General features: G+C 39.2%; 1 protein-coding gene across 2 annotated transcripts in view; it reads left to right on the top strand.

The window, feature by feature from the left end:
• mtus2b (microtubule associated tumor suppressor candidate 2b) overlaps window positions 1-19,079 on the top strand; it is a 61,755-nt gene that overhangs the window by 21,594 nt on the left and 21,082 nt on the right. For both annotated transcript variants that reach the window (XM_067450167.1, XM_067450168.1), the window contains exons 5-7: window positions 6,433-6,582; window positions 11,362-11,460; window positions 12,489-12,688. In XM_067450167.1, coding sequence (XP_067306268.1) covers window positions 6,433-6,582; window positions 11,362-11,460; window positions 12,489-12,688 — 449 coding nt within the window. The remainder of the gene's footprint in view (window positions 1-6,432; window positions 6,583-11,361; window positions 11,461-12,488; window positions 12,689-19,079) is intronic.

Genomic DNA, 19,079 nt, shown 5'->3' with positions numbered 1-19,079 from the left:
AGGTTGCCCCGCCCTCACGTCATCAGAGAAGAGATGAGCTTCAAGAGGGAGGGGGAAGTTATTTTGATTTAAGACTATGAGGAACATGATATGCACGGAAACATTTTGTATAATATTTACTGCAGTATTCCATAAAAAAAAAGAATTGTCCATTTTGAATTCATGGCGACTGAGAGGCTTGAGTGTCCTCTTATTCAGTTATAGGCTGTGTTCACTGCAGTCATTCCTGGAAGACTGCAGATAAATGCTGAGTCTAGCAAACAGTGTCGCTAAACTGCTGAGTAATGTTCTCACAGTTCAGACTGAGTCTCTCTCTCTCTCTCTCTCTCTCTCTCTCTGGGCTTTCGAGCTGTACTGTAAGTACAGTGTGTTTTGAAACCACACCCTTGTTTAGCATCTCATTATGACACCCGCAGACGTCCTGATATGTCTGATGCTATAGCGGGGACACATTTGTCTCTCAGCCGGGACAGCTGAGGGGTCAACAGTGGCGCCTTCCCTTCCCAAATTAATGTCCCCTCTTTAAAACCCAAAGGCTCATCTGCTTGTTATTTAAATCCGGAGACTTGTATGTGCATGTTGCATTTTTGTTCGATGCCGTGCCCGGTAGATAAAATATAATGGGCAGCTGTCGACCCCTCCCAAGTGTCCACATCTAGGCCCGTGTCACCACTTTCACTCTTACTTCCTCTCGAGAGAGGCGTTAGAGAGGAGTGGGGCCGCTTTGACTCTTAAGGTTTTAAGTCTTCATCATGTGGCATAATTCGTAATCTTCAGGAATCACTGTGGAGATTTTTTTTTGCGACTTTTTAAATCAGATTAACACTATGAAAGCGGATGATGTTCTTTGTCATCTCGGGTCTTGATCTTGGACGCGTTTCCTCTAAAAACGGATGAATTTGCCATACAAATGTTTTCATTACTGGGGTATTTCGTACCCCTTTTCACTTTCGTTTTAAAAAGGGATGCTGAAAAGCAGGACCTGCACCCATGTAAGTGTTGTTTGAGATTTATTCATGTCACATACATTTTTTAGAAGTTCAAGCAAGAAGTACCAACTTGGGCCTTTTGGGGGAAAACAGGTTGTCAGTGATTTTATTAACATTTTATTTATTATTTTAAATGATTTATTATTATTGTTGTTGTTTTAATAAAAGAACAGTTAAAAATGTTTAACTTTAAGGCCCTTCCATGCCACTTTTCTTCCTGAAAACTCACTACGGTGCCACTATTTTCGGCACCGTGATGAATAACGCAATGTCAGGTTTGCCTACGCTGTCCTCGCGTTCTTCATGCCTTCTTGATGAAGATACGGAGCAGAGAATGTGCAGCGGGTTGTGTTGGCAGTGTTTAGCGATTTGGAGAAGAGAGAACTTCAGAATAATGTTACAGAGTTCAGTCATGAAGTTGGTGTGAACAGCACATTTAGAACCAAGCACATGCACACCACCGAGTTTAATGCGAATCTGGTTACTACGATTATGAGCTTAGCCGCATTAGTTTGATTGAAGTATTGCGTTTACATGATGTATAGGGTGCATGTAAACAAGCTCATTTCTAAATACTCACAATCAGACTACAGTTACTGATTACATGATTAAATATTATTCACACAATTGCAGTAAATCATTTAGAATTGATTCTCCCTACTACTACTTTTACTTTGTTAAAAAGCATATCGCTTGTATACATTCAGAAAGTCTTCTAGTTTTGTTGAATAGGACACACAGGCACAGCACTTGATCACTGGATTTGCAGAAATCATTTCACTTTTTAAAGGTGCAGTAAAATATCCAAAATCCACTGGGCCACTGTTATATATTTTGTTCAGTTGAGTACTTACAGTATCCCAAATGTTTCCAACTATTTGTAAATCGTGACAAAATTGCGTGTTCGGGAGTCGTCTGTCAATGGCGTCATATCCGCGTTATCCTCAGTTTCCACTTTTACTGCCATAGAAAACCATGGCAACAGAATGCATTCATTCATCCATCCATAAACATTATTTTCATTTTCATCTGTATGACATCAAGTTTCATGATTCCACGCTCATTCCCTGCATCATCAATCTACATCTTTATTGTTTTGAAGATGTTAGCGACCCCTAGCAGCGGAAAAACATTGCAACGCTGCATATCGAATCAACTCGAACACAATTATTATTTGAATTATCATTCAGTAAGTCATTTGGTCATGCATTTCTATGTTTTTGGAAGGCTTTTGTCTTTCAAACACATTTTTATTATATTTATTTATTTAAATTTTATATGATTTATTTAATTTATTAGTTTTTTATCAAACTCTCAAACCCCAAGCATTTTTACATCACAAACCCAGTTTGGGAAACCCTGACATAATGTAACATTTAATACTTCATGTTATTGATAACAAAGAATGTACTTTTCTCTTTGTATTTGTATCAATAGGGTACAATATTATCCTACTCGAATCAATGTGATAAACGAGTTAGGTCAAAGGTAATCTAAAATAAGTTTTTTAGTCAATGTAATTTGGAATCAGTAAACATTTACAATTTGCAAGTAATCCACTCAGCACTGCAAATAAATCACTGACTTTTGTTAAAACCACAGATCGAACTTCTGCACTTTTATACATTTCTGCCCACAGACATTCAGATTGATACATTCAGATTTATGTGTTTAGTCACGTAGCACTGATTTCAATTTGTTTTGTGCTTTTATTAAAAAGCCCATCTTGGGGTGAATTCCCCCTTTGCCAAAAAATGATAAGCCCACCCCATATAAGTTCAAATACTTCCAGCATTGCTGTAATTATGGCAAAGCTTGTTGTTTTTTTTTGTTGTTAAATCATTCTCCATGATTCATTTAGTAAATCTCCAAGTTTTTCTTGAAGAAAATCTCAAATCATATAAATGAATGTGAATCAAAGAGACTGTACTTGTACATGTTTGGCTTCAGAAAGTGAAACCTTTAATGCTTCATCATAAATAATGCACACGTCCTGCTGTTGTGCGCTTCAGTCCTTTTCTCTGACCACACCTCGTGCCATGTGCCAGCCAATGTCCTCCATCCCCTGCTAATATGGACACAATCATTCTTGGGCCAACATTTTCAGCATTGTACATCAGCATCATGTGTAAAAGGCCCCCCTTGCCAATCCACGATTTTTAAACAAAATAAACCACTTTTATGATTTTACTTTCACACAAAATCTGTTGCTTCATTAATGTTCAGTGCAAACATATATATATATATATTTTCTGCAATAATACGCTTTGGGAGTAGTGAAAAACACATTTTTCTTAAGGTTTGCCCTTAACCCCCCTGTACAGTATAATAATTTCACTCAAATAAAAATGTAAATGGTAAGGTGATTTTTCATAAACGCTTGTCTTATTTCATAAACATACCTTCTGATGTTCATGCATGATTTTTCGTGGTGTAACTTCAGCGACGTATCGCCACATTTAAGAGCTTCAAATTGCCAATTATTGTTTGAATTTTATGATGAAATGGACAGAATTTGAAAGTAGGAAACTTTCTTATCAGAAGTAACGAAGCTCAAATCAACTACAAATAATGGTGTATGGAAAACCATAGACTTGCAACCCTGGCTTGAACTATAAGTGATAGGGTTAAATAAAACCTGTTTTAAAATGATAGTTCACTTTTCAGTATGGAAAAATATATATTATGGAAGTCAAACCAACAACATGAGACTGAGTAAATGATGACAGAACAATTTTTTGAACTGTTAATGCTAGAAGGAAACTGAGAGATCCCAAACTGAGAGATCCCAAAAACCCCAGCCAATCAGAACAGGGTGTGGACATTTTTGAGGTAGTTATATTACGATAAGGCCATGCATGCATGCACAACAACAACCCTGTTATGAATAGTTAAACCCCTGAAAACGTATCACTTTCATTTATTGATCTCAAACAGTGGCGTATTAATCATGAGGCGAGTCACCTTGTAGCCTCTTTGCGGCGACTTGTTCGTGTTGTAGCACGTGTGAGCGTGAGGGAGGATGTGTCAGCGTTTTTGAGACCTCATCAGGGGACCTGGCAAAAATCCTTTATAAATCTGAGAGGTAGAAGCTGAGGTGTCAGCAGAACATCATGCCACATAACTTAAGCATGAGTTTGCAGCACATAATTCAACTCTGGACCCTATATATTTTTTAACGGTATGGTTTAGTTTAGTAAATGTATAGTGCTAACTTCAGTTACACAGATGAGCCTGTTTTATCAGTTTTTATCGTTGTTATCGGAGAATAACACCATGACTCGATTGACCAATCAGAAACAAGTATTCCACAGAGCCATGTAATAATCTTGGTTGAATTATGGATGCTTTTAAGAGACTGCAGTCTAAAAAAAATATTATGGCAGTACTGTAGTACAGTTATGGTATCAGTTATTTTTTACAATATTACTGTAATTATTATTTTTTTGATTGGGTAATGCAGCCTTGATGAGCATAAGAGACTTCTTTCAAAAACATTAAAAAACTTTTGATAATTCATTTTTATAGGGCCTTTATAATCGTTACAGACAAGAAGACAATACATAATAAAAGTAATGCAGGTTGGATTCAAACCTGAGACCCTGCATGAGCAACACAACTCAACTCCAACTACTAGGCCATCTCACCAATATCATTTCAACTCAACAGCAGAATCAAATATTCTGTTCTCAAAGCAAAGTTTGCATTACATTTATTCCTCCAGTAGACAGTTTTATCTGAAAGGAGTTTCAAATAAGGGTAATACGAGAGAGAGAAAACAACACAAGTAGTGCTACACTCTTCCAAAAGTTGCAAGAGGGAGTTTTCACAGCAGTGCCATAGAACCATTTTTGGTTCTCCAAAGAATCAGTCTCAAAAGAACCATTTTTTCCAGTGTGAAGAGCATATTAATAACCTGAAACCCTTTCCCAACTTTTGTATAATGCAATGGTTCCATGGTGTTAAAGGTTCTCCATACTTGAAACCATAGATGCTGTAAGGCCGCCCAAATCGTCCCTCAAAAGGAGAACTGAGAGCTTGCGTGCATATGGTTGCCAGATTGTACATGTTTGGGTAAAATGCCGGATAGTATTCGTGTTCCTTTCCAGAAAAGCTATGTTTGGGGAATTTGAATTACTGAAATCTGGCAACCGCACGAACACTCTTCATTCCCTCAGACAAAACCAAAACCAGTGATAGACTCTTCTTTTTTCGTCAACGATATTGCATGTTTATAATGTTAGTCACAATGTAGGCTTCGCAGTGACTGTGATGTACTCTGAAATACAAGCATGCAAAAACATCATACTTAAGTGCTCAAAAATATAAATATATAACTTATATTTTTACAAAATGAATAGCCTTGTCAAATGACTATCGTTTTAACTTATATGGTGGAAAAGGTGACGTTTGCTAGAAGGATCGAGTGAGCGATCTGTAAGCAACGTATCTACGGTTGTATTTTGTAATACAAAATAATATTACCCTTTGTCATTAGACACACTATTTAGTTTTGTATGGTACTTGAAGTTTCCTATTGTTACTACACTAGCATCTTGGGTCATCTAGACAATGCGGTCTCTCTAAGAAACTTTCAATTTAATCAGAAATTGTTTAAACAGTCAATAAGTGGATAAATCGCTACTAACTGCTTGCAGGAATACAGTTGCCCCTTTCTTCAGTTCAAGACGCTGAGTGAAGCTTGCTTGAAATGGGCCGAACAAATGAACGATCTTGAATTAAATTGTTGCGGTATCAGATTATAAACATCAACTATGACTGTTGACATTTTTTATCTGTGGGAAGGGTAGAAAAGTCCTCACGTCTCCTGCACAGCCTGGAGCATGACATTTGTGTCCATGAGAGCTGCCGTTTTTGCTATCCTCGAGTGACTTTGCTTATCCGCAGTCCCGATGATTCGGCTCCATCAGTTCTGCCTGACAATGAACATGTTCGGACATATGCAAATATTGGGGGCGTGCATATTAATGATCTCCAGCGGTTGCGTCACGGTTGTCGTTATGTTAAGAATCACTTTTTTTCCGTTGTGTTATGGATTCACGAGATATACATAAGAAGTAGGAGGCAATGGTGTTTGAGACTCACAGTATGTGATGTCCATGTACTGAACTCTTATTATTTTACTATGGCAAGGTTAATTCACTTTTTCATTCTAGGGCACCTTTAGTTCTTAGGAGAGTTCTTTTTTTCTCGGGTCAGACCTTACAGGCAGGGTAATATGCAGATTCTGAGGGTGAGGTGCGGGTGTATCGATATGGTGTAGTATTCAAATGTTAATCCTTTGGAAAGTTCTGTTTCTCAGTCCAGATCTCTTGGCTCCAGCCTTACAATGCCAATAAAGAACCTTTTTAGGAGTGTACCAACAACGGTGTAAGGATATTTTCTTCAAAACTGTACAAGTTTCTCATGTCCTTCTCCACAGGTCCACACAGCAGCAGTGATGAAAGTCTCCTGCCTCGATCTCCCCTCACACCTGCTGAGAGGACTCATAACCGCAGCAGCCCACCGCCCCCCAGTGGCCCCGCCCCCACACGCCGGTCGCTGCACCCGCCCCCTCGCGCATCACCCGTGGGTAAGTCGTGCCACCAGTAGCTCATTCATTATGGCACACATAGTTCTCACAGATTCATTTGGCCGATGCTTTTGCCACCAAATGTTTCCTGGTCAATGTTGTGTCACATGACCCTGTGTTAAGAGGTGTGTCACTTGTCTGGCTATCACCAGACCAAGCTCAATCGTTTAAGTCTAAACATTGGTCTGGGGAGTCTGATCTGTATTTTCTACTGCACAAGAGGCAGGTATAGTTCAAATGACTCTGTAAGCAATTGGATATTCCACCCAAAAATGAAAATTCAGTCATCACCCTCAAGTTGTCCCAAACCTGTATGAATTTCTTCTGCTGAACACAACACAAAATAAGAACCAAGCAGTCTTTCCCCCTCCATTGACTTCCAGAGTATTTCCCCCCTGCTATGGTAGTCAATGGGGGACAAGATCTGCTTGGTTACTGATATTCTAAATATCATCTTATGTGTTCAGCAGAACAAAGACCTTCATACAGGTTTGGGACAACTTGAGGGTGAGTAAATTATGATTTACTGGGTTTATATTATTTCTGGGTCAACTATCCCTTTAAGCTGAATGTTAAAGTTAATCAAATGTGTAGATAAGCTCCTTTAATTATATATATATATATATATATATATATATATATATATATATATATATATATATATATATATATATATATATATATATATATACAGTCTTGTTCAAAATAATAGGAGTACAATGTGACTAACCAGAATAATCAAGGTTTTTAGTATATTTTTTATTGCTACGTGGCAAACAAGTTACCAGTAGGTTCAGTAGATTGTCAGAAAACAAACAAGACCCAGCATTCATGATATGCACGCTCTTAAGGCTGTGCAATTGGGCAATTAGTTGAAAGGGGTGTGTTCAAAAAAATAGCAGTGTCTACCTTTGACTGTACAAACTCAAAACTATTTTGTACAAACATTTTTTTTTTTCTGGGATTTAGCAATCCTGTGAATCACTAAACTAATATTTAGTTGTATGACCACAGTTTTTTAAAACTGCTTGACATCTGTGTGGCATGGAGTCAACCAACTTGTGGCACCTCTCAGCTGTTATTCCACTCCGTGATTCTTTAACAACATTCCACAATTCATTCACATTTCTTGGTTTTGCTTCAGAAACAGCATTTTTGATATCACCCCACAAGTTCTCAATTGGATTAAGGTCTGGAGATTGGGCTGGCCACTCCATAACATTAATTTTGTTGGTTTGGAACCAAGACTTTGCCCGTTTACTAGTGTGTTTTGGGTCATTGTCTTGTTGAAACAACCGTTTCAAGGGCATGTCCTCTTCAGCATAGGGCAACATGACCTCTTCAAGTATTTTAACATATGCAAACTGATCCATGATCCCTGGTATGCGATAAATAGGCCCAACACCATAGTAGGAGAAACATGCCCATATCATGATGCTTGCACCTCCATGCTTCACTGTCTTCACTGTGTACTGTGGCTTGAATTCAGAGTTTGGGGATCGTCTCACAAACTGCCTGTGGCCCTTGGACCCAAAAAGAACAATTTTACTCTCATCAGTCCACAAAATGTTCCTCCATTTCTCTTTAGGCCAGTTGATGTGTTCTTTGGCAAATTGTAACCTCTTCTGCACATGCCTTTTTTTTAACAGAGGGACTTTGCGGGGGATTCTTGAAAATAGATTAGCTTCACACAGACGTCTTCTAACTGTCACAGTACTTACAGGTAACTCCAGACTGTCTTTGATCATCCTGGAGGTGATCATTGGCTGAGCCTTTGCCATTCTGGTTATTCTTCTATCCATTTTGATGGTTGTCTTCCGTTTTCTTCCACGTCTCTCTGGTTTTGCTCTCCATTTTAAGGCATTGGAGATCATTTTAGCTGAACAGCCTATCATTTTTTGCACCTCTTTATAGGTTTTCCCCTCTCTAATCAACTTTTTAATCAAAGTACGCTGTTCTTCTGAACAATGTCTTGAACGACCCATTTTCCTCAGCTTTCAAATGCATGTTCAACAAGTGTTGGCTTCATCCTTAAATAGGGGCCACCTGATTCACACCTGTTTCTTCACAAAATTGATGACCTCAGTGATTGAATGCCACACTGCTATTTTTTTGAACACACCCCTTTCAACTAATTCAACTAATTGCCCAATTGCACAGCCTTAAGAGCGTGCATATCATGAATGCTGGGTCTCATTTGTTTTCTGACAATCTACTGAACCTACTGGTAACTTGTTTGCCACGTAGCAATAAAAAATATACTAAAAACCTTGATTATTCTGGTTAGTCACATTGTACTGCTATTATTTTGAACAAGACTGTATATATATATATATATATATATATATATATATATATATATATATATATATATATATATATATATATATATATATATATATATTAGGGCTGTCAATAGATTACTTTTTTTAATCGCATGCTTATTAAGAAATTAAGCAGTCGCCATTCATCTTATTAAACACATTTATTGTCATAATTTGCTATAGCCAAAGTAAACAATCAGATTTAAGGGTGATTCTCACCAAACTGTGTTTTCTGCAAGCTTCAAGGATCATTGGAGACTCCAAAAGGAAACCAAATAACCAAATATACGGAATCCATATAATTCCATTATATGATACATTTGTACACACCTAAGTAAAAAATGAAATAAAAAAAACATTACTAAAGAACCTTTACAGAATTCATTACAGTGTATAGTATGTGTACAGAGCAACAACAGCTAGATTGTTTTCAGTTTAGACATTTTATGTAATGGACATTGAATTGTAGACCTGTCAAGCTGCAATACCGAACAGAACCACATGTAGACGCCAAAAAACTCCTAAATCAACTGCTTTGACTGCAAAAACCTACGATTACTAAACACAACAATGTATATGGCTGTTAACTGTCAGTGTCCTGTTAACTGAAATAACTCCAGGATGTTGGTTTATTTCGAGTCAGAGGGAGAGTCAGACAAAAAGTGAATAACTTTAAAAATGTGTGGATTAGTGCTTACTAGAGATGCAAACTGTTTGGAACGGTTCAGTCTGATTTGGTGAACTGGTTCACTAAAAAGAACGGGTTCAAACTAACGATTTGTTTGCAAAACGGTCATTACTAACGGTCACACATGACAAATCAAACATGATCCTTCCTGAGTGTGTGTCAAAACAACGCGAATGTACTGTAATGTACATGAATGCTGCATGAGATCAGTGATCGAGAGCGTACACGTGCTCTGTGCATCAGTATAACAGACTCTCACGCGCTTACTGTACGACACTAAAACTGCGCACTTCAGAAACAATCGCAGAATACGACAGAGCTAGTCTTTTAGTCAAGCGGCAACCTCCCGCGATCTCTCTTGAAGCCAATACGGAAGTAATGTAAGTGTATGTGTATATATATATGAAATCTATTTTATTTATTTATATAAGCTCCCGTTCCACCACACCCCAAAGATGCTCTATTGGGTTGAGATCTGGTGACTGTGGGGGCCATTTTAGTACAGTGAACTCACTGTCATGTTCAAGAAACCATTTAAACTGATTCGAGCTTTGTGACATGGTGCATTATCCTGCTGGAAGTAGCCATCAGAGGATGGGTACATGGTGGTCATAAAGGGATGGACATGGTCAGAAACAATGCTCAGGTAGGCCGTGGCATTTAAGCGATGCCCGATTGGCACTAAGGGGCCTAAAGTGTGCCAATAAAACATTCCCCACACCATTACACCACCACCATCAGCCTGCACAGTGGTAACAAGGCATGATGGATCCATGTTCTCATTCTGTTTACGCCAAATTCTTACTCTACCATCTGAATGTCTCAACAGAAATCGAGACTCATCAGACCAGGCAACATTTTTTCAGTCTTCAACTGTCCAATTTTGGTTAGCTTATGCAAATTGTAGCCTATTTTTCCTATTTGTAGTGGAGACGAGTGGTACCCTGTGGGGTCTTCTGCTGTTGTAGCTCATCCGCCTCAAGGTTTTGCGCGTTGTGGCTTCACAAATGCTTTGCTGCATACCTAAGTTGTAACGAGTGGTTATTTCAGTCAAAGTTGCTCTTCTATCAGCTTGAATCAGTCTGCCATTCTCCTCTGACCTCTAGTATCAACAAGGCATTTCCCCACAGAACTGCCGCATACTGGATGTTTTTCCCTTTTCACACCATTCTTTGCAAACCCTAGAAATGGTTGTGCGTGAAAATCCCAGTAACTGAGCAGATTGTGAAATACTCAGACTGACCCGTCTGGCACCAACAACCATGCCACGCTCAAAATTGCTTAAATCACTTTTCTTTCTCATTCTGACAATCACTTTGGAGTTCAGGAGATTGTCTTGACCAGGACCACACCCCTAAAGGCAGTGAAGCAACTGCCATGTGATTGGTTGATGGATAATTGCTTTAATGAGAAATTGAACAGGTGTTCCTAATACTCCTTTATGTAAGCGTGTGTGTATATATATAACATGCAAAATGTTCTCCAGTATTGATTTAGTTGATTTAGAAAAAAACAATGTATAAAAATATTCTTGGAGGGCCCTATAATGGCTGAAGTATGCATTGCATCATAGCTGGTCACTGCAGTCTCAGTATGAGAGAGAACATCAGTGGGCCGAGGGCTCCAGCTAGTGGACACTTTAAGCTTTTACTTTATCCATATGTGAAGCTATAGTTCTGATTCCAAAATGTAGCTGTGATTTTTGGATTAGAATATGTCTAATTGAAAACAGTGGCTCATATAAATGTGTTTTTTGTTTATCTACAGCCTCTAGAAAGGAGTTTCAAAGGGATGGAGAAATCAGCCGTCCCATTGTGTCGTCCCCGAAGAGGTTTGCAGTGGTCTCTCCCAAGCCTCAGTCCCCCGGTGAGTGTCTCGTCAGTGTGTGATGTCTTTTTCTTCTGCTCGCCTAATGCCGCTCCTCCCACCGTCATTTCCAGTCCCTCATTAACTGGCGACTAGTGGTTGTCATAGCAACACTGTGAAGGCTAAAGACTTCCATTAGGAAACCGGCGAGTAATTTCCTCACTAATACTTCCAGACTAATGGAGGATACTGACACCGAACATTGACATTAACCGTCCGTTGGTCTAAGATTAATAATTTCATTGAGTGACACGTTTTGCTTTTTTTAAAATCTGTATTCACTAATAGCGTGGATTGGAATATCATTAAAATGTATTTTTTTTTTTAATATTTTTTTAAATGTAATTTATTTCTGTGATTAAAGCTGAATTTTCAGCATCATTAGTCAAGTCTTCAGTCTCACATGATCCTTCTGTTTTCAGTCTCACATGATCCTTCAGAAATCATTCTAATATGAGGATTTATTAAGAAAAATTCTTAATATTATTAGTGTTGAAAACAGTGGAACTCTCAAAACTGATACTTTTTTTTCAGGATTCCCTGATGAATCGAAATGTAATTGAAATGTTTTTATTTTATTTTATATTATATATGTTTTACTGTGACTTTTGATCATATATATATATATATATAAAAAATACACACACACATACCTGCATATACTGTATGTGACCCGTGCTACCAAAATTATTTACAATGGGCAAATTAAAAAAAAAACTATTTTCACATTCTCTATTAAAAAACATTTTGTTTATCAAACTGATGTATGATTTGTTGGAATTAGACAGAACATTTCTCAGCTACACTTTTTTGAAGTTACATCAGCATAAGTTTGAAAACATTTACAACGATAAACGTTGCAAAAATGGCAGTTTTTCAAGGATTATTAAAACCAAGAAAAGATTTAGGGAGGTATACCTCTCAGAAAACGTACAAATAAAAATTTACCTCATAACACCTCAAATCTTTAAGCAAGTTTTTTTTTAATATCAAATATTTATTTATATATTTGTTTTCATATCCTCCAGTGCGTCAGAAGTCGTGTGTGGCCCGTCTGGGCGGGCGTTCAGACGGCGTGGATGCCGAGCGGGAGCGTTTGATGGTTCAGAGACTGAAAGAGAGATGTGAAGGACAGGCCCGGCAGCTGATCAGCCTGCAGGATCAGCTCAGAAAGTCCTCGCGATGCCTGGATGTATTCACCATAACAACCCAACACTTCTGCCAGAAGGTAACACTCTGTCAGAGTCTTCATATGATGCCACTGTACAGGCCAGAGCACTGGTAACTTAATAGTTAAGGCTGTAATGCTAAGGGTTGCAGGTTCAATTTCAAGTTGAATTCAAAGGTAAAGTTTACGATGATATAAAGAATCAATTTGTGAAAATGAGGCAGTCAAAGAAGGACAGTGTCAAGTGTTTTGTTCAAGAGCCCAGGGAGTCAAAACTCCATACTCGAACATGTATAATGGCCCTCCTTCCATTGCTTCATGTCCCAGTTCTGATGCTCATGTCAGCTCAGGGGTCAGCATGGGCACCCTGACTGGTCTGCGGCTATGCAGCCCCATACACAACAAACTGCGATGCACTGTGTATTCTGACACCTTTCTATCAGAACCAGCATTAACTTCTTGAGCAATCTGAGCCACAGTAGCTCGTCTGTTTGATCGGACCACAGGCCAGCTTTCAGCCCACACGTGCATCAATGAGCCTTGACCACCCATGACCCTGCCACTGGTTCACCACTGTTCAGTCCTTGGACCACTTTTGACAGATACTGACCACTGCAGACCAGGAACAGCCCACAAGAGCTGCAGTTTTGGAGATGCTCTGACCCAGTCGTCTAGCCATCACAATTTGGCCCTGGTCAAACTCGCTCAAAGCCTTACACTTGCCCATTTTTCCATGTACCACACCGACTAACAGGTGCTGTGATGAAGAGATAATCAGTGTTATTCATTTCTCCAGTCATAAAATGCCTTATCAGTGTATACTGAAATATAACTAATTTCAAATTATAATCCACTTTAAAAGACATAATTTATGTTAGGGAGTAAAGCTTTTGGCTTGTCTCCTTAGGCCACAAGAGGGCGTAATGAGAAAAATAACAATGCACCACAATAAATAGAGTCTTGTTAGTTAGCATTTTTGCACTTCCGTTTCCATCATCCCAAAGTTAATGGGTTTTTGGTTAAATGGCTGAAATAAGGTCTGAGGTGAACACAGGCTGCATACACACAGCCCAGCCAAACAACAACAACAACAACAACAACAAAAAAGATGCTGTTAGGATTTAAAAAGGAAAATGCTTAAGAATCTAAGACAGGGTCATTACTGCACTGATTATTATGTTTCTAGCATGTTATATGTATGCTAACAGTTTTTCTAAACCTCACTGATGGAGTGTGTAAGATTTCAATTTTTTAAACAACCGCGTTGGAAGACGCATTATGGACATATTCCAGGATGCCAATGTCAAGTGTCAGTACTAGGGAGTATGAGTGTCAGTGGTGTTGTCAGTGGGTGTGTGCATATTTCTGTGCAGTTGCTATGGTGTTGTTGAGGGGGTCGCTAGAGTGTTCTGGATGGTTGCTATAGATTTATGTATTTGCTAAGGTGTTTTATGAACTTTTTGGATCTTGACAGCCAAACGGTGTTGCTATGAGTTGCTAGGGCGTTGCTTCTTTGTGGTTGCTAAAGGGTTGTGAATGGTTGTTGGTGTTTCTAGTGTTGTGGGTAGTTGCTAAGGCGTTGCTACTTTGTGGTTGATAAAGGGTTGTGAGTGGTTGTTGGTGTGTTTATGTGCAGTCTCTAGGGTGTTGTGGATGGTTGCTAGGGTGTTATGTAGTAAACAAACACATTAAGCTTGGTTCCAAATGCGATTTTTTTTCTTCTTCTCATCATCATAAAGCATTCTCATTGCCTTACTGAATTTTAATTTTGTTTTATTTTTCCAAAGGAACTTTTAAAGCATAATTTATTGCATACAACCGCAGTGTCACAATTACAATAGTTAAAGTGTTGTCATTGTACTAAAGTACACTATATCATATTTCATCTGGAGTGCTTTCTTTTGTCTGATTGGATGCTTGTATGAAAATGTGTGTTCCCAGTGGACCCAGTGGCATCAGACAATGCACACGTGTTATTTTGTTCTTTATTGATCTCATCCTCCGGTTCTTCTATCTCTCCATCATTCACCCCTCCTCCTTTCAACATCTCGGAGTGTGTGTGTGTGTGTGTGTGTGTTTTATGTGTGTGTGAGAGAGGGAGAGGGCGAGAAGCTTGGGGGTTGTCTGAAGAACATGTGTAGAATCGCAGACTCATACGACTCATTGTTGCAGTAGTCCGGCTATGACGCTAAAAACAGGATGAGGTAAGGCTGTTTGTTGGCCAATTTGTGCCTTTTTCTACCACATTCTGCCCAACTCCGCCTGTCTGTCCTCCTCTCTCTTTCTCTTTTGTGTGGTGTGTGTATGGTATTCCCCTGAAAGGTTTTTATAAAGCTACATTTTGCCCTAGCATGAGCCACTGTCTCTCTCTCTGTCTCCATCCTACATGTTGTTTGGATACTACAGTAAAACAATACAGGAAGAGTGTGTGTGATGCTGCTTTCTTGCTCTAGGACTTGTTTGCTAAATTAGGACCAGTGATGCTTTTCGCATAAGACCTGGTTCATTTCATAATCATTCTACATTTATCTTTTAGGATATATACTTTGTGATTATTGGTGTGTGTGTGTGTGTGTGTGTGTGTGTGTGTGTGTGTGTGTGTGTGTGTGTGTGTGTGTGCGTGTGTGTGGCTTCACTGTGAAGGCAAGCATGTGCTCTTACGGTGAGGGAAACACCCCACCCTGACTACTGAGCCTGACACTTGATGCAGGGGACTGATATCATAATTAAATTGTTTTATTGCACTTTTTGTCTTTATTGACCTCTTTATATTAATGCATTTGATATTAGACATTGCATGATATGAGCATTGAGGATGTCACTAACTAGATCTGAAAATGTTCTGAAGAAATTGTCATTGTTGCTATTGCAAAACTTGAAGCAACAGTGTTAAAGTGGTTGGATCTTTCTGGATGGTTGTCAAGGCATTGCTATGTGGTTGTCAATGTGTTGTCAGTGGTTGGTTGCATGTTTCTATGTAGTCGGTGGTTTCTAGGGTGTTGCTATGTGATTTCTAAGCTGTTGTGAGTGGTTATTTGTGTTGCTATGCACTTGCTGTAGTGTTCTGGATGGTTGTTAGGGTGTTGCTATGTAGTTTCTAAGGTGTTGTGAGTGTATCTTTATGTGCTGCTCTGCACTTGCTGTAATGTTCTGGGTGGTTGCTATGGTGTTGCTATGTGGTTTCTAAGATGTTGTGAGTGTATCTATGTGCTGCTCGGCACTTGCTGTAATGTTCTGGGTGGTTGCTATGGTGTTGCTATGTGGTTTCTAAGATGTTGTGAGTGTATCTATGTGCTGCTCGGCACTTGCTGTAATGTTCTGGGTGGTTGCTATGGTGTTGCTATGTTGTTTCTAAGATGTTGTGAGTGTGTCTTTATGTGCTGCTCTGCACTTGCTGTAATGTTCTGGGTGATTGCTAGGGTGTTGCTATGTGGTTTCTAAGGTGTTGTGAGTGTATCTTTCTGTGCTGCTCTGCACTTGCTGTAATATTCTGGGTGGTTGCTAGGGTGTTGCTATGTGGTTTCTAAGATGTTGTGAGTGTATCTTTATGTGCTGCTCTGCACTTGCTGTAATGTTCTGGGTGGTTGCTAGGGTGTTGCTATCTGGTTTCTAAGGTGTTGCGAGTGGTTCTATAGTGCTGCTCTGCACTTGCTGTAATGTTCTGGGTGGTTGGTAGGGTGTTGCTATCTGGTTTCTAAGGTGTTGTGAGTGGTTCTTTATGTGCTGCTCTGCACTTGCTGTAATGTTCTGGGTGGTTGCTAGGGTGTTGCTATCTGGTTTCTAAGGTGTTGTGAGTGGTTCTTTATGTGCTGCTCTGCACTTGCTGTAATGTTCTGGGTGGTTGCTAGGGTGTTGCTATCTGGTTTCTAAGGTGTTGTGAGTGGTTCTTTATGTGCTGCTCTGCACTTGCTGTAATGTTCTGAATGGTTGCTATGTGATTTCTAAGGTGTTGTGAGTGGTTGTTTGCTAATAACCATGTGGTCGCTAAGGTTACATGGGTGGTCTCTAAGGTGTTATGAGTAGTTTGTATGTTGCTGAGCAGTTTCTATATGGATTCTATGTTTTTTGGGGTAGTTGCTATAATGTATTGTGAGGGGTTGTTTGTCTTTTGCTACGTGGTCACTAGGGTCTTCTGGGTAGTTGCCATGGTGTTGCTATGAATGTGTTGTAGTTACATGTAATTGCTGTGGTGTTCTTGATGGTTTCCAGGATGTTTCCATGTGGTTGCTAAGGTGTTGTGAGTGCTTCTTCGCCTATTGCTAAAGTGTTCTGGGTGGTTACTAGAGCTTTGCAAGGATGTTGCAGAGGTGTTGTCGCTAGGGGACTGCTATGTGGTTGCGTTAAGTGGTTGCATGTTTCTGTATGATCACTAGAGTGTTTTGAGTCATTGACAGAGGGTGCTAATGTGTTCTTCTAAATGGTACCTAGCATGTTGCTTTGCATGTGGTTACTTACTAAGCCAAGGCAGAAATATTAGTTTATTTAGTAAACACACAGAGATGTAGGGCTAACAACTCAACAGTAAGTCATATGATTTGAAGTATCATAAGTTCTGTAGATGAATGGGTACAAGTTACAGGACCAAAATAATTATGGTTTATTTAAAGTCCTAACCCTCGAGATTGGCAGTAGTAGTAGTGATGCTCAGCAGATAACACTAATAAGAAAGTCCATGTGTTTTTAAAGCATGTTTAAGCTTTAGGTGTGTTGGGGTGTGACAGTGTTATGCCCTAGAGATTTATCTTTTGTTTTATAGGCGGGGACTGAGTCCTTGAGACCGTCTTTCTCTCACTATTATAGACCTTTCACAGCAGGAAATGAAAGGTAACCACGGTGAGGAACGAGCCAGTTGAATTAGTATTCATGGAAAGACTCTCCAGGGATCTGCGTGATATGTTGTGCTGGAGGAAGATCTGAATGGGTGAGAGCTGTAGAAGTGACAATGATGACAGGTCAGGGCATGTATGGGGTCATGGGGTCTTGACCCTGCTGTTTGCTTACTAAAGTTTGAGCGGGTTAGGTGTTTTTCAACAGCAGATGGTGCCGTGAGATCTAGGCTGGCATTTGGAGCTGAATGTGTGTAAGGTTCAGGACTGCCGTGTTAAAATGCTGACTCATGGCGTATCATTTGCTGACATTGATTTCTTATAAACAAGTATGGTTCATAAACATCTCATTGTGTTGTGGCATCATCAAACATGCCAATTACAGGTGTGGTTAGTTATGTCACCTTGGAGTAAATGTGTGTTATTAACAGATAGAGGTACTGCTATTGTAATAAGTGCAGATAGATGTCAAGCCCAGTCACCTTTATTTATATAGCGCTTTTTACAATGAAGATTGTTTCAAAGGAGCTTTACAGTGGTAACAGGAAAATAATGCAACATAATTTAATAGAAAGTAATATAATTAAATATTTATTGTCCACAAGTGAGCAAGCCAAAGTTTAAGGTAACGGGTGACGGTGGCAAGGAACCCAGACTCCATCAGGTGAAATACAGGAGAAAAGAAACATTGGGAGAAACCAAACAAGTCATATTAGATCCGATGAGTCCGAATATTTGTCCAGTTCCATCCGGTTGAAGATTGGAGTCATCACGCAGGAGACGGGCTTGTTGGTGCAGGTCCACCATCTGATCTGGATACGGCCCGGATCCGGCCGACTGCAGTAAACCTCGGGATAAACAGAGAGACTAACATTAGTCTAAATGCCATTCTTTTTATGATGGAACATCAGGTGTTAAGGGAAGTGTTCCTGGTTGACCTAATTAATGTAGCCTAACAATCAGTTAACTGATTTGAATAATATAAATTGATCATCTTTTATGAGTATGCCATAGTAAAGAGATGCGTGTTTAGTCTAGATTTAAACTGACAGAGTGTGTCTGCTTCCCGAACAATGCTAGGAAGACTGTTTAGCTGCTAAATAGGAGAAGGATCGACCGCCTGCAGTTGATTTTCTAATTCTAGGTATTATAAACTGGCCAGAGTTTTGAGACCGCAATAAACGTGATGGAGTATAATGTGTTAAGAGCTCGCTTAAGTACTGGGGAGCTAAACCATTTAGTGCTTTGTAAGTAATAAGTAATATTTTAAAATGAATGCAATGTTAGTTTAATAGGGAGCCAGTGCAGTGTTGACAGAACCGGGCTAATATGATCATACTTCTTGGTTCTCGTAAGAACTCGACATGTCTGTGACAAGGTTATCTGGAGCTTGCTGGTTTAATTTAAGGGTTAACTAATGTTTTTTTTATTTTTTTATTTAATTATGTGTGCTGCTGGTATACAGAAATATTTTATTTAAAGGGGGACCTAATATGGTCTTTTTCTAAGTATTGATCTTTTTTTGGGGGGGGGGGGGACTAGAATAGGTTTTAATGCTTGGAAATTCACACATTTAACATATTTCCCATTAATTGCAGCATCCGTAACAAACTGAGGACTTCTTT

The sequence above is a fragment of the Pseudorasbora parva genome, chromosome 8 (assembly GCF_024679245.1).
Source record: "Pseudorasbora parva isolate DD20220531a chromosome 8, ASM2467924v1, whole genome shotgun sequence".
Classification (NCBI taxonomy): Eukaryota; Metazoa; Chordata; class Actinopteri; order Cypriniformes; family Gobionidae; genus Pseudorasbora; species Pseudorasbora parva.
The sequence above is the reverse complement of the archived record's forward strand: the minus strand, read 5'-3'. Positions and strand labels throughout refer to the sequence as shown.